Source organism: Pollachius pollachius (assembly GCF_949987615.1).
Source record: "Pollachius pollachius genome assembly, chromosome: 12".
Classification (NCBI taxonomy): domain Eukaryota; kingdom Metazoa; phylum Chordata; class Actinopteri; order Gadiformes; family Gadidae; genus Pollachius; species Pollachius pollachius.
Genome location: NC_136945.1, coordinates 19392297 through 19406639, shown reverse-complemented (window position 1 = coordinate 19406639; position 14343 = coordinate 19392297). Strand labels below are relative to the sequence as shown.

Sequence of the window (14343 nt, the reverse complement as noted above, 5' to 3'; positions counted from 1 at the left end):
AAAGGGACAGAAGGGTTTTATTCTTGTAACAGAGTCCCTAACGGCAGAATCAGCGCCTCGGGACAGTATATACAGTACTGCGGCTCTAGGAGAACATCACACAGGGGCTGGGCGCAGTGAACCTCCCTCAGATACCTGGGGATGGAGTGAAATAATCTTACAGGTACGACATGAAGGAACTGACCGTCTGTTTTCTGTAGGGGCCATATTGGCACCAGTTATATCCTGTGATGGGTGAGGATGTTATAACATCTGTTAACACAACGCTGGGATACCAGCCGTCACAGCGCTTAAAATTACAGTTCTCTTAGCATACACACACACACATACTCACAGCATTTGCGCTGCGTGTGTGTGTGTGTGTATGCGTGTCTGATCTCTAGATGTTCAGGGTCTTCTTGATGGAGAAGATGATGTCTTTGATCTGCGGGAGGCTGTTGTCCTCCAGGATCTTGGCGTAGGGCATGGGGATGTCTACCCCCGTCACCCTGGTGGCAGGAGCGTCCAGGAAGTTAAACGCCGGCCCTGGAGGAGGAGAGGAGGAGGAAACCCACTGTAACCATGGAAACCCCACTGTAGCCATGGAAACACACTGTAACCACACCATAGCAATGGGAACACACCAACCACGGTAACACAATAACCAGCGGATGCCATGCTGACACACTGTAACCATTAAAAAACACACTGCAACCATGGCAACAGACTGTAACCATGGAAACACACTGTATGGAAACACAGCAACCATGGAAACACACTAACCTCACACTAGCCACGGAAACAGGTTTGGACCAGGGTGTAACCATGGAAACGCTAAGCTAAGCTAACTAACCTCACTAGGAGGTGACTTATAGACAGTGTGTTCCCCTGTCAGTGCGGGGACGATTTGGACTCATACCCTCCATGACGCGGGCGCAGACCTCGGCTCCCACGCCAAACTGCGGCCAGCCGCCCTCCACCGTCACCAGGTGGTTGGTCTTCATCACGCTGGCCTCGATGGTCTCCACGTCCAGGGGCCGGATGCTGCGCAGGTTCACCACCTGGTGGACCGTCACGTCAGGGGTTAACGCTGTTGCCCCACAGAGGGCGCCATGGTGCATTCACCCCCAGCCCATTGGCTTCAACCACGTTGGCTTCTGTTCGGCCGCGTTTAAACAATGACGGACACAGACGGACCCCAACGTTTAACCACGCATTGTATGCAACATTTACAGAATTTAAATACACATAGCTTTATTTAACGATGTAGAGCAGGTTGGCTTGTAGCCGGAGGGTTGTTAGTTCGATCCCCGGCTCCTCCTAGTGAGTGTCGAGGTGTCCTTGAGCAAGGCACCTCACCCTGACTGCTCCCGACGAGCTGGCTGTCGCCTTGCGTGGCTGACACCGCCGTCGTTGTGTGAATGTGTTATGAATTGTCGTAAGTCGCTTCGGACAAAAGCGTCGGCTAAATGGCCTGAAGGTAAATATCTAATCAGCAGTCAAAGGTGTTGCTCAACAGCAAATAGTAAGGCCCCTGCCCACTCCCTATTAACCAGCCAGTCAGTTAACCAGCTGGTTGGGTAACCACCGAGTGCAGCTTCACAGGGAAAGGGATGAGGACATGGCGACAGAACGTTACCTCACACTCCACACCCTCCTTAGCCAGGACAGCCGCGGCGTCCAGACAGAAGCTCACATAGCGCGAGTGAGTTACCAGGGTCACGTGACTTCCTGCAGGACAGGAAGAGCCTCACCAAACATTCTCCTTCCAAAACAAACAACCTACTACCTAATTAACAGGTTGGTTAATCAGATACCTAATTAACATACCAGAGTGAATCTGCTGCCTAGTTATCATACCAAGTACCACATCAACATACAATGTACCTCATTAACTGTCGTGGAAATATCAATCATAACTATAATATACAATCATATACAAATTATATTAACCTTGTTTACACAATTACTATTCGCATTAAAAAGGAACTGTATACATTCTCCCTGTATCTTAAGATACATCCCTTCCTCTCTCTAACAGAGAGGTTAAGAAAGTTCACATTTGCATTCTCACTGGAGCCACTATGTCTGATACTAAGGCCAGGCCAATCGACTAACTTCTTTGTTATGTAGATTCCTTTAACCTTTTTGCAGCCTTGCTTGCAGACATGTCCACTCTCCCATAGTGTATTGCAGTTAACTTGGCCTCTCCTGCCAATCCTAAACTCTCCACTATGGTCACTCCCACTTGCCTGTGTATTCCCTACCCACAATGCAAACGTTTCCCTATAAGAATTTTGTTCACCAATTGTCTCACTGAATGTATCCTTGGTAAGTTTGCTGCCTGTACTTTCCCATGATCATGCTCTAATATTAAATCAAATATTTTGCTGGCCGACGTGTCCTAAAAATAAGTTTCTCTTCATCATTAACATACCAGGTACCTCATTAACATACCAGGTAGTTACATGTAGAACCCACTATCTACTTAACATACCAGGTAACAAATTAACATAACAGGTGGACATCTGTATATTCCACCACCTCATAAACATAATATATAGCTTATTAGCATACCATGTAGAGCTCTGTATAATCCCCTACCTTATAAACTAACCATAAACCAAATAACATTATATGTAGATAATATGCATAATTTACTACCTAATTGGTCTAACATGTATCTTATTGACCTACGTGTATACCCTACATCTGTATAATCCACTAAAACATTAGCATACCAGGTAGATCCCTGTATAATAAACTAACCAATTAACACACCACCGGGTCTGAGAGCCAATCAACTCCCAGACGGCCTTCCACGAGAAGTGGGTTTGAACCCTACCTTGCCTCTCGACCTTGGCCTTGCCGAAGGGAATGGTGAAGTCTTTGGACAGGGCCTCTTCGGACATCTCGAAGGGAACTCCGTACATCAGCTCGTTCTCCAGGAACACCACTGGAGAACCGGGGAGACATGGGGGACAGCATGCTCTAGATCAGGGGCTCCCAAACCAACAGCGGTACCGGGGACTCCCCTTGATCTCCAGTCTCTAGGCCAGTGGTTCTCAAACCTGTTCTACTAGTGTACCCCCTCTAAGATATATTTTCAGCCGAGTATCCACCGGCACAATACATTCCTTCTGAGTTCTATTTGGCAGTGTAAACATGCACATTAAAAGGGTGCAATTACTGTGCTTCATGCAACTGTTGGCAAAATTCTCCCCTCAAAAAGAAGCCCAACGCCAGGGGGAGGGTCAGAGCGTGTTGAGGGGAATCCCGTTCAAGTATACAGTATTCTCCTCAAACTGACAACATTCTGGTGTTTCTGGACACAGATTTTTCCCGGATTCTCCTCTCCTCTCCTTGTTTTCAGATTTACATTTCAATCACTTGTCCATTTTCTCGGTTCTTTAAACTTGCTCAGGGTAAAACAATAATTGATGGTACCCCAGTACCCATAGGGGTACGCATTTGGGAACCACTGCTCCAGGGGATCGCAGCGTTTAGAGACAGGCCTGTGAGGCGAGGGGCCCCCTGAGGAGGTATTTCACCTCGTCTTTACTGTGGGACAGTTAACATTTATCAATGAGCATACTTCATCAATACAGTACTCCTTTTTCCAGATATTATAAGTAAACCATTATTATTGTTATATAATTGATTAAAGTCTGATCTGAGAGTTGATCAGGTGACCGGTGTGTTCCTATCCAATGATCGATGCGTCCTTAACTACCCATGGTCCTCTGCTGCAAACCATAGTTTGAAACCACTTAAAATTACCCATGTAGGGTGAACCTCCCTGAGCTAACAGACTCATGCTAACTGGCTCATGTAGGGTGAACCCCGCTGAGCTAACAGACTCATGCTAACTGGCTCATGTAGGGTGAACCCCTCTGAGCTAACAGACTCATGCTAACTGGCCCATGTAGGGTGAACCTCTCTGAGCTAACAGACTCAAGCTAACTGGCTCATGTAGTGTGAACCCCTCTGAGCTAACAGACTCATGCTAACTGGCTCATGTAGGGTGGACCTCTCTGAGCTAACAGACTCATGCTAACTGGCTCATGTAGGGTGGACCTCTCTGAGCTAACAGACTCATGCTAACTGGCACATGTAGGGTGAACCTCTCTGAGCTAACAGACTCATGCTAACTGGCCCATGTAGGGTGAACCTTTCTGAGCTAACAGACTCATGCTAACTGGCTCATGTAGGGTGAACCCCTCTGAGCTAACAGACTCATGCTAACTGGCTCATGTAGGGTGAACCTCTCTGAGCTAACAGACTAGGGCTGGGCGATTAATCGAATTTCGATCCCTTTCGATTTTAGCGTCAAACGATCACAAAACTAATATAATCGAGTTTTCAATTTAAAAAAAATATGTATATATATATATATATATATATATATATATATATATATATCTTTATTTATGTTTTATAGAAAGTGCAGAACAGCTGGATACATATCTGGACTTTATTTTAGATTTCAACATTTTTTTTTGACCATTTATGTATTTTTATTTTGTATTTTATTATATTTTAAAAGTATTTTTTTAAATTTCAAAGTTCTCAGTTACTAAGTGTTTTTGGGAGAGACATGCTGAATAAATACATCGTTTTTAAACTCAAAAATAATCGTTTGAATAATCGTGATTTCAATAATGACCAAAATAATCGTGATTATGATTTTTTCCATAATTGAGCAGCCCTATAACAGGCTCATGCGAACTGGCTCATGTAGGTTGAACCTCTGAGCTAAGAGACTCGTGCTAACAGACTCATGCAGGGTGAACCTCTCTGGGCTAACAGGCTCATGCTAACTGGCTCATGTAGGTTGAACATCTGAGCTAAGAGACTCGTGCTAACAGACTCATGCAGGTTGAACCTCTCTGGGCTAACAGGCTCATGCTAACTGGCTCATGTAGGTTGAACCTCTGAGCTAAGAGACTCGTGCTAACAGACTCATGCAGGGTGAACCTCTCTGAGCTAACAGACTCATGCAGGGTGAACCTCTCTGAGCTAACAGACTCATGCAGGGTGAACCTCTCTGAGCTAACAGACTCATGTAGGGTGAACCTCTCTCATGTAGCCTAGCATAAGCAGGGCAGGGGTCTCACCAGGGTTGTCGTCTCTGATGGCTGCCTTTAGGAGACCTCTGGCATCCTCAGCACTCCACGGACTCACAACCTTCAGACCTGGACAGTGGCCGTACCTGAAACCACAACGACATGTTAAAACATGCTAGGCTAAGGCTAAGGCTAAGGGACCCTGCCTTGGCTAATAACAAGTCAATCCGATGGGCTAACACTAAGGTAAACTAATGCTAATCCAACATGTTAGGCTAATGTTAAGCTGCCGATATCAAGCCACATTGCTAGGCCAATGCTAGGCTAGGTTAATGCTAATCGAACATGTTAGGATAATGTTAAGCTTCTAATATCAAGTCACCCTGCTAGGCTAACGCCAAGCTAGGCGAATAATAAGCTAATATGTTAGGCTAATAGTGAGCTGGCATGCTAGGCTAATGCTAATCTAACATGTTAGGTTAATGGTGAAGTGGCGTGCTAGGCTAATGCTAATCTAACATGTTAGGTTCATGGTGAGCTGGCGTGCCAGGCTAACCCACCATGCGGCGAAACACTGGGAGTGCTGGGCGGCGACACCGGCCGAGGCCCCGTTGGGCCCCCTGAAGACGATGGGGACGGACTGGCGGCCAGCGGACATGTAGTTGGTCTTGGCCGCGGAGTTGATGACCTGGTCAATGGCTTGCATGGAGAAGTTGAAGGTCATGAACTCACAGATGGGCCTGAGACCAGCCTGCAGGAACACATTGGACAACAGTTAGTAGACCCACTCCTCATCCACATTGACCGCCTGCCTGGACTCTGAAAGCGCAGTCCTATGCGAGGCTCCCAGTGGTTGCTGGGTTTTTACGCGTTGTCCTTAGTGTTCCAGGCTGAGCGCCTCAAGCTTCAACTAGGTGTTCAGTTGCTGCCACACTCTGTATGCATCCACCACCCATATTAATGGCTGAAGTGATATCCTTGTGTGGATTCCAGTGTTAAACGAATGCTCAAGTCATGAACTCCCCCAGCTAAACAGTCTCCAAATGCGTTGGGAATGGTTGAACAAGGAAATGAAACAGGCTTGCTGCAGGCATGATAACGATAGCTGCAGCTTTTACGGGTCTAAAGAACCCAGTACACTACCCCGCTTTGAGATATTTTATTTTATGATGACATGTGTCTACAGTGTTGAAGACACTATGGATTGTCACACACCTGTATTGTTGAAGTGTGTGTCCACAGGTGTGTGACTACATGTTGTGTGTGAATACAGGTTGTGTGTGACTACAGACGTGTGGGGACAGGTGTGTCGGATGGAAGCTTACCATAGCAGCTCCGACCGCAATGCCAGTGAATCCCATCTGTAAAGACACACAACGGCGTTAGTTGGGCTTAACAGCAGTGACATCAAAGAACAACCTCAGTAGAAAATAACACAGACACACCACACACTGGCTGTGTATTCAGTTTGTTTAACAAATTACATCAAATGATGCACACATCTTTATTACGATAGAATTGTATATTACTATATACTAACCTCAGTGATCGGAGTGTCGATGATGCGTGCGTCTCCATACTTCTTCCACAGACCTCGGCTCACCTGCACAAACACAAACACACACACACGTTATGACCTTGTGCGTGGTGATGGTGGGTCACTGGGTGTATGTGTTGTTTGTTGAGGATACTGTGAGGGTTGACCTCTGACCTTGTAGGCTCCATCGTACTGGGCCACCTCCTCTCCCAGTAAGAAGACCCTCTCGTCTCGCTCCAGCTCCTCGTCCATGGCCTGGTTCAGGGCATCCCGAACCGTCACCTGCACCAAGAAACACTGATTAATACAACTATACACAGTACTGCAGAATACTCAATTAAATACAGAACACAATACCTCAGAAATACTCATTCATACAATATAATACCCAATACTGCCGAATATTCATTAATTAAAGAACACAATACTTCAGAAATAATCTTTCATACAATATTATACCGCACAAATGATCATTAGATACAGAATTTTACAAAATACTACAGAGATATTAATTAAAAACATCAGTAGAACATAGAATACTGCAGTTACTGAGCAACATAATTGTAGACATTGAGTTCATTCAAGTTCACTCATATGGACCCAGATATAAACATCTTGAATCCTTGTACAAATAAAACACAGCTTATTCATTATTATTATGTGGAATCATAATTCCTGATTCCCGTCTGGAGTTGCCGTCACATTCATCCCTGGTAGATACTGTAGTCACAACGTGAAGATACACGAGTGCTCGGCTCTGCCGTGAGTGACAGCCCTCTGTTTCTACCTTGACCTCCACAGACACGCCTCATCACACGTTCATATGGTATAATATTCAGTATTATTAATAATATTCAGTATTATTGATGTTCTCCAGCCCGGTGGACGGAGCAGCCGGCCCATAAGTCGAGGGACTGACAGCGGACAGACCTGCACTGAAGCCGGGGCGCTTCTGTGGAACTCCCGCCGCAGGACAACCGCCGCAGCATTCTGTAGAAGACAAACACATTTCATGAAAATGAACTATGTGACTCAAGATGATGATATTGTTACAATAAAACCTGTAATAAAACGAATCATTTACCCTTCCAGATCGGAGAACACAACTCAGAGACGCCATCTTTGAACTGTCCTCTGTTACCCTGTAGGCGGGGCTTTGTACGTCACAAGAGATACCAGCCAATCACAATGATCGTTGATGACGCAGGGGTGCCTAGCCTTCACCGTCAGCCAATCGCTGAATGTTGTGGAGGTGAAGGGCGGAAGGGAATGCCGGCACTACAAAAAGCTCCCAAGGACAAGCGACCCGCAGTATAACATTTGGACGATAACATTATTTAGTGATATTTATTTTGTTTTTTATATTTTAGTAGATCTAATGTGTTCTTTTTTCTTTTGTTTCTTTTTTTTAAACTGCTTTGGCAATATCAATTTATATTTTCCATGCCAATAAAGCTTTTCGAATTGAACTAGGTGTGAGATGGTATGCAGATCACGTTCCTTCCCATTGACTTTATTCAAATAAATATTTTAAACATATCACGGTCAAATTCTTCTTATTTTTTTTAACTCAAAGTGTGCTCATACTGAAACGTGTGTTCTTTGAATCAGGCAGCTTGTGTTGATGTGGGAGTGATCTTAGACCTCAGAGCCGCTGGGAAGACTGAGACATCAATAGTTCAAAACTGGACCAGCTTGGCAACAGCAACAGGCTAACCCTACACCTACCATAACCATCTAACCCTTCAGCCCCTAACCCACTACCTCCTAAACCTTTCCCTGTGTCTGCAGAAGAGGCAAGGTCATGTGGTAGAAAATAATGAAGGTTTAAAAAGGATACTTGTCAAATGTGCAAAATAATAGTGGCGAGGAATGTACCAGCAGGGGGGAAGAGGGGCAGGCTCTAGACCCCGTTCTACTGTTATTCAACACCTCAGAGGGTCCGGAGTTGACCGGCAAAATGATAAGACTCAGATAAGACATCCCTCTAGTCAATGACATCAGTCTATTTCTCAGTTCACTTAGATAATAAGTATAAGTAAGGATATCTTAAAGTATAAATTATACAAGAATATAAGGTAAATATATTTACAATGGAGCCAAATATTAAACACTTGATATTACCTGGCTTTCCTTGGTCAACAAGTACTTTTACATGTGTTCCTCATTTACGTATTACTGGCCCCTCAAAGACGGCTGGCTCTGGTCACGGTGAGTGTCTGTGGTCTCAGAATGTGTATTCTGTAGATTTAACTAATTCACTAATTCATAACCCCGGTTAAACTCTGACACTACCAGCTTTAGGATTATGACTATATGTGCCACAGACAAATAAAGTGGCATTAACTATTACAAATACATATTTTACTGTTTAAATGAATATTGCTTTCACAGGGCTCATCCCTTAAACCCATGTGGTAAGTCATGGTGATTTAAGAACAGGTTAATAAACAAGGCGATGAATGGATTTTCATCAAAGACCTCACTTCATATAACTGTAATGCATAATATGTAAACTTCATATAATAAATGTTTAATATGTAACTCTTTGTATCTAATGCTTGAATGTATGCCATGTGGGTTAGTAAAGTAAAGTTAAATGGTAATAGGGGGGGGGGGGGGTAGGGTCCTACTCTGTGTGTGGGATAGGACCAATAGATTAGAAGGTCTGATTGGTCTAGATAACCACAGCTAGTTACTAGTTAGTTACCTCTGAGATCCCGAGCCGAAGAGCTCAGTTCTATTGCAAACCAATTCAGGTGATGTTGTTACTCTCTGCGGTGACAATAAAGCCTTGATCATTCAAACGTAGTCCTTCTCGACCTCTTGTAATTTTTAGATGGTTGGTATTATCCAGGACAGTCAGAGGTCAGAGGCAGATGTTGTGGTGTGGCCGTCAGGGTCCAGAAGAGCCTGCGATAGGTGGATCTGGGAGGTATGATGGATTAGAGCAGGGGTTCTCAAAGTTTTGACAGCTGAGGGCCAATTTAGGAACCCAAAATTTGACTGAGGGCCGCCAAAGGAAAAAGAAAATGGCGGGAAACACCGTCAGCATCCCAGTGGTGAAAAAAAACATTGCACCGTGGACCTCTGGGAGTGAGGTCAAGTGAGGTCTTTTTTTAAACTTACATCTGTATGTCATTGCGGGCCGCCAGGAATGTTTCTGCGGGCCGCACTTTGAGAACCAATGGATTAGAGGTATTAAGATCTTCTGTATCAATGTCGGCGAGGGAGCAGGAAGTCAAGGTGGAGATCATGAGAGTTCTCAAGGAGACCAAGCTACAACATGCTAGCAAACTCAATACTGAAGTAAAGTTGAAATGTTCACATTATATGTGCACGCCTGAGCTTTAAACAGCTCACTACTCTGCATCCTTCTCTGCGAGGCCAGACATCTAAAATACAGTCGAGTGCCGATGGAAAATGTGACTGATGTCAAGCGGGGAAGGCAGATTCAGCCCAGGGTTCTGGGACTCGGTCTAAACCAGCAGGGTATTGGGTGACGGGTTAAGATCAACAGATTTACAACCAAAAGGTAGAGAAAGCCATCCTTGCGGTACCTGGCAATGACCTTTCTCTGGCAAAAAGACGCCATTGCCTTTGCCACCGTAGCCGTCAGAAGGGTCCTGCAAGAGAACTTAAAGCATCGGCTTTGACTTAGTGATGCTTTTTCTGTGGTTGAAAAGATCAATGCTACATTTGGAGATCAACTAACCATGTCGTTAATTTGGGACCACATGATTTCTTACTTTAAATGGTTAAAATCCCTCCTCCTAAATTGGCAGTCGCACCACTGCCTTTAAGTGTCCCCTCTATGATAAGGACCTCCTCACAGCCCAGGTGCGTTATGGGTACGGTGAGTAATTGTCTCATAGCGTGAATCACGATACAACGGAGCAGTATGCAAACCACAACTTTGTCTTATTACCGTCATTTCTGTTGCTGCCATTTTATTTATATTTCTTTGTAGTTCCACTCTGTTTTCTCTCGTTCTGTATTCCTCCAACTCAAATAAATTTCACGTTAGTGTTTTTTTTTTTTTTACTAGTTTTATTGAAACTCAAATGTACATGGGAGAATGTGATGTCAAAGAAGGGGGAGGATGTGATGTCGCAGAAGGGGGGAGGATGTGATGTCACAGAAGGGGCCCGCTGTGGTCCTGGGTTTCCGTCTTCTTCAGGTGGGCCTTACTGAAGCCCTGGATGGAGCTGAGGAGGGCCCCCCGCCCCGCCCCCCCGTTGGAGGAGGCCAGGGGCGGGGGCTGGCAGCCAGGAGGAGCGGGGGGGGCAGGGGGCGGAGGAGGAGGAGGAGGAGCCTGTAGTCCTGCAGAGATCGGAGGACATGAAGAGTGTTAACGACCGCGGAGGCGAAGCGCCGCATCACTGAGGCCGTTTCCATGGCTACGCCGGACTGAACGCTGGGACTACTCATGGTGAACCTACCCACCTCCTACCCATGGTTAACCTACCTTCCTACCTCCTACCCATGGTGAATCTACCTCCTAACCATGGTGAACCTACCTACCTCCTACCCATGATGAACCTAGCTCCTACCTCCTAACCATGGTGAACCTACCTCCTAACCATGGTGAACCTACCTACCTCCTACCCATGATGAACCTAGCTCCTACCTCCTAACCATGGTGAACCTACCTCCTACTCATGGTGAACCTTCCTACCTGCTACCCATGGTTAACCTACCACCTACCTATCCAAGGTGAACCTACCTACCTCCTACCCATGGGGAACCTACCCACCTCCTACCTGAATGAAGCTACCAACTTTTATATATTTATATATTAGGACTGAGAAAAGACAGACAGGAAATCACACAAGACGGACAGAAAGACGGAAGGAGGAGGTAGTACAGGAGGTGGAGCTCCTTCAGGAGGACATGGAGGTTTAGGGCGGAGGTGTTCCCCTGATACAGAACGACGTAGGATATGAAGAAGAGCTGCTATAAGGGATGCGAAGCAGACGCTGGTTAGGTTAGGCTAGCTTCTACTACAGCTAGCTGCCGGGATTGGCAGCTGCTAGTATGGCTAGCTGCCAGCATTGGCAGCTGCTAGTATGGCTAACTGCTAGTTCGGCTAGCATGGGTAGCTGCTAGTATGGCTCGCTGACAGCATGGCTAGCTGCTAGTTTGGGTAGCTGCTAGTATGGGTAGCTGCTAGTGTGGCTTGCTGCTAGTATTGCTTGCTGCTAGCATGGGTAGCTGCTAGTAGGGCTAGCTGCCAGCATGGCTAGCTTCCAGTATGGCTAGCTATTAGTGCCTGAGCTGCTAGTACGGCTAGCTGCTAGCACGGTTAGCTTTAAGTACCGCTGTGTACTTTAGAAGTACTTTAGAAGTACTCAAAACAGTAGTAGTACTCTGATAATGTGTTGTACTTGAGAAGTACTCAACACAGCAGCAGTACTCTGATAATGTGTTGTACTTGAGAAGTACTCAACACAGCAGCAGTACTCTGATAATGTGGTGTGCTTGAGGAGTACTCAACACAGCAGCAGTACTCTGATAATGTGGTGTGCTTGAGGAGTACTCAACACAGCAGCAGTACTCTGATAATGCGGTGTGCTTGAGAAGTACTCTGATACTGTGATGTACTTGGGAAGTACTCAACACAGGAGTAGTACTCTGATACTGTTGCATACTTGTAGTACGCATAACAGTAATAAGGGCCAGGTGGTTGCTGGGAGGAAGGTTGCATGGCAGCTTAAAGAGACCATCATCATAATCATCACCATGAGTACATTACCATCAGAACGGAGCATGCTCTGGGTCCGCAGGGAGAGAGGAGAGACGGGTCAACTAGACACACAGTACTACACCAACTAGACTATACATACCATACTATATTATACATGCTACACACAGTACTACACCAACTAGACTATACATACCATACTATATTATACATGCTACACACAATGCTGCACAAACTAGACACAAATGGCACTATACCACATACCTTACATGCTACACACAATACTATACAAACTAGACTATACTGCATACCATTCTATACATGCTACACGCAATACTAATCAAACTAGACACACATAGTACTACACTATATACCATACATGCTACAAACAATACTATACAAACTAGGCGCACATAGTACTACACTTTACTACATACCATGCTATACAGATTGCTCTCGAGTACTGTAGAGAAATACTAAGCTACAGTACTGTTTAAGTGTTGCGGAGCACAGTCAACCCTACAGTAAAACAACAGTACTAAACACAGCATGGAGAAGTAGGAGAGAGGAGACAAGGAGAAAGGAAGCGAGTAGAGAGGAGTGCGTTGTATGTGTATATAGTACCCTGGGTTAGTTGGAAAGGTTTCGTCTCCCAGCGAGTTACGATACTGATAACAGACCTACTCTGACCTCTTGAGAGGGTCAACAAGAGCAGCTAGACAGACGGACACACAGACAGACAGGCAGACACACAGAGATACAGGCAGACATACATCCAGACAAACACACACACAGAGACATACAGAGAGACAGACAGACACAGAGACAGACAGACAGACAGACAGACAGACAGGCAGGCAGACAGACCTGTGGCTGAGAGGGGTGTGGGGGGTGAGGGCGATGTCGGAGGTGAGCTTGCTCCAGAACCTGTAGCCAGCGGAGAGGCATACATGTTGTTATTATGATGAACAAGTCATAGATATTATTAATGTATGCAATGTATACGTACTACTTACCAGAGTTGTTGTTATATTTGACAGATGTTTCCTCTTCGTTTTCATAAGCCGACTGTCTGGACTTCTGTAACGCACGCAGACGCACACGTATGTTGAAGTTGGTTGCATGGTGATACAAATGGCACAACACATTGAGCAAGAAACCTGTGTGTGTGTGTGTCTGGTAACGGAAGTAGTAGTAGATCATAGTGGTGTGTAGCCGTGTGTGTGTACCTTCCGGGCCAGGAGTTTGCGTCTCTTCTTCTGCTCCTCTGATCCGTGGTGGGACTGAGCTCGGGTCAGACGGCGGTGCTGGTTCAGCTACACACACACACACACACACACACACACACACACACACGTATGTTAACCATTCTGTGCGTTACTGGAGTTCTCCACTAGAGGTCTCTAGAGAACTCAGACCGTATAGAACGTAAAAAAATGCTGAGGAGGTTACTATCTTCTTTAATATGAGAATACGCGTCTTCAAACATTTTTGTTGCTGCTCTCCCCTAACCCCGTCACACACACACACACACACACACACACACACACACACACACACACACACACACACACACAGACACAGACACAGACACACACACACACAGGTGCTCTCACCTGTCGCTGCTCCTCCTGTAGCCTCCTCTCCAGGAGCTCCTTCGAGGAGCGCAGCGCCTCCTTCAGTCTGCTGGGGATCTGCCGGGGGAGCACCACACCGTTAACCTTTGACCCCAACACACCTCCTCTCTCCTCAACACACCTCCTCTCTCCTCAACACACCTCCTCTCTCCTCTAACCCCAACTCACCTCCTCTCTCCTCTAACCCCAACACACCTCCTCTCTCCTCTAACCCCAACTCACCTCCTCTCTCCTCTAACCCCAACACACCTCCTCTCTCCTCTAACCCCAACACACCTCCTTTCTCCTTAACACACCTCCTCCCTCCTCTAACCCCAACTCACCTCCTCTCTCCTCAACACACCTCCTTTCTCCTTAACACACCTCCTCTCTCCTCTAACCCCAACTCACCTTCTCTCTCCTCTAACCCCCACACACATC

General features: G+C 45.8%; 2 protein-coding genes across 2 annotated transcripts in view; both read right to left on the bottom strand.

The window, feature by feature from the left end:
- On the bottom strand, positions 1-7721 carry pdhb (pyruvate dehydrogenase E1 subunit beta). Its single transcript, XM_079747407.1, has 11 exons — positions 7667-7721; positions 7513-7572; positions 6757-6864; positions 6586-6648; positions 6371-6406; positions 5606-5796; positions 5097-5191; positions 2825-2935; positions 1619-1710; positions 899-1040; positions 1-525 (listed from the first exon to the last, which is right to left on the bottom strand). The coding sequence occupies exons 1-11, from the start codon at positions 7700-7702 to the stop codon at positions 380-382; spliced, it is 1080 nt and encodes a 359-aa protein (XP_079603533.1). The 5' UTR covers positions 7703-7721; the 3' UTR covers positions 1-379.
- Positions 7722-10635: 2914 nt separating this feature from the next.
- pxk (PX domain containing serine/threonine kinase) overlaps positions 10636-14343 on the bottom strand; it is a 13049-nt gene continuing 9341 nt past the window's right edge. The window contains exons 14-18 of the mRNA XM_079748019.1: positions 13903-13980; positions 13516-13602; positions 13303-13366; positions 13154-13213; positions 10636-10905 (exon numbers count right to left, since the gene is read on the bottom strand). Of these exons, the coding sequence (XP_079604145.1) occupies positions 10718-10905; positions 13154-13213; positions 13303-13366; positions 13516-13602; positions 13903-13980 (477 nt within the window). The 3' untranslated portion in view covers positions 10636-10717. The remainder of the gene's footprint in view (positions 10906-13153; positions 13214-13302; positions 13367-13515; positions 13603-13902; positions 13981-14343) is intronic.

What these genes read in the sequence shown, in the direction of transcription:
- pdhb (XM_079747407.1), bottom strand. Translation starts at nt 7,702, where the DNA reads ATGGCGTCTCTGAGTTGTGTTCTCCGATCTGGAAGG. An exon ending in GTGTTCTCCGATCTGGAAGG is followed by an intron (nt 7,573 to 7,666) that starts GTAAATGATTCG and finishes TGTCTTCTACAG; the next exon opens with AATGCTGCGGCGGTTGTCCT. An exon ending in CTGCGCCCGCGTCATGGAGG is followed by an intron (nt 526 to 898) that starts GTATGAGTCCAA and finishes CTCCTCCTCCAG; the next exon opens with GGCCGGCGTTTAACTTCCTG.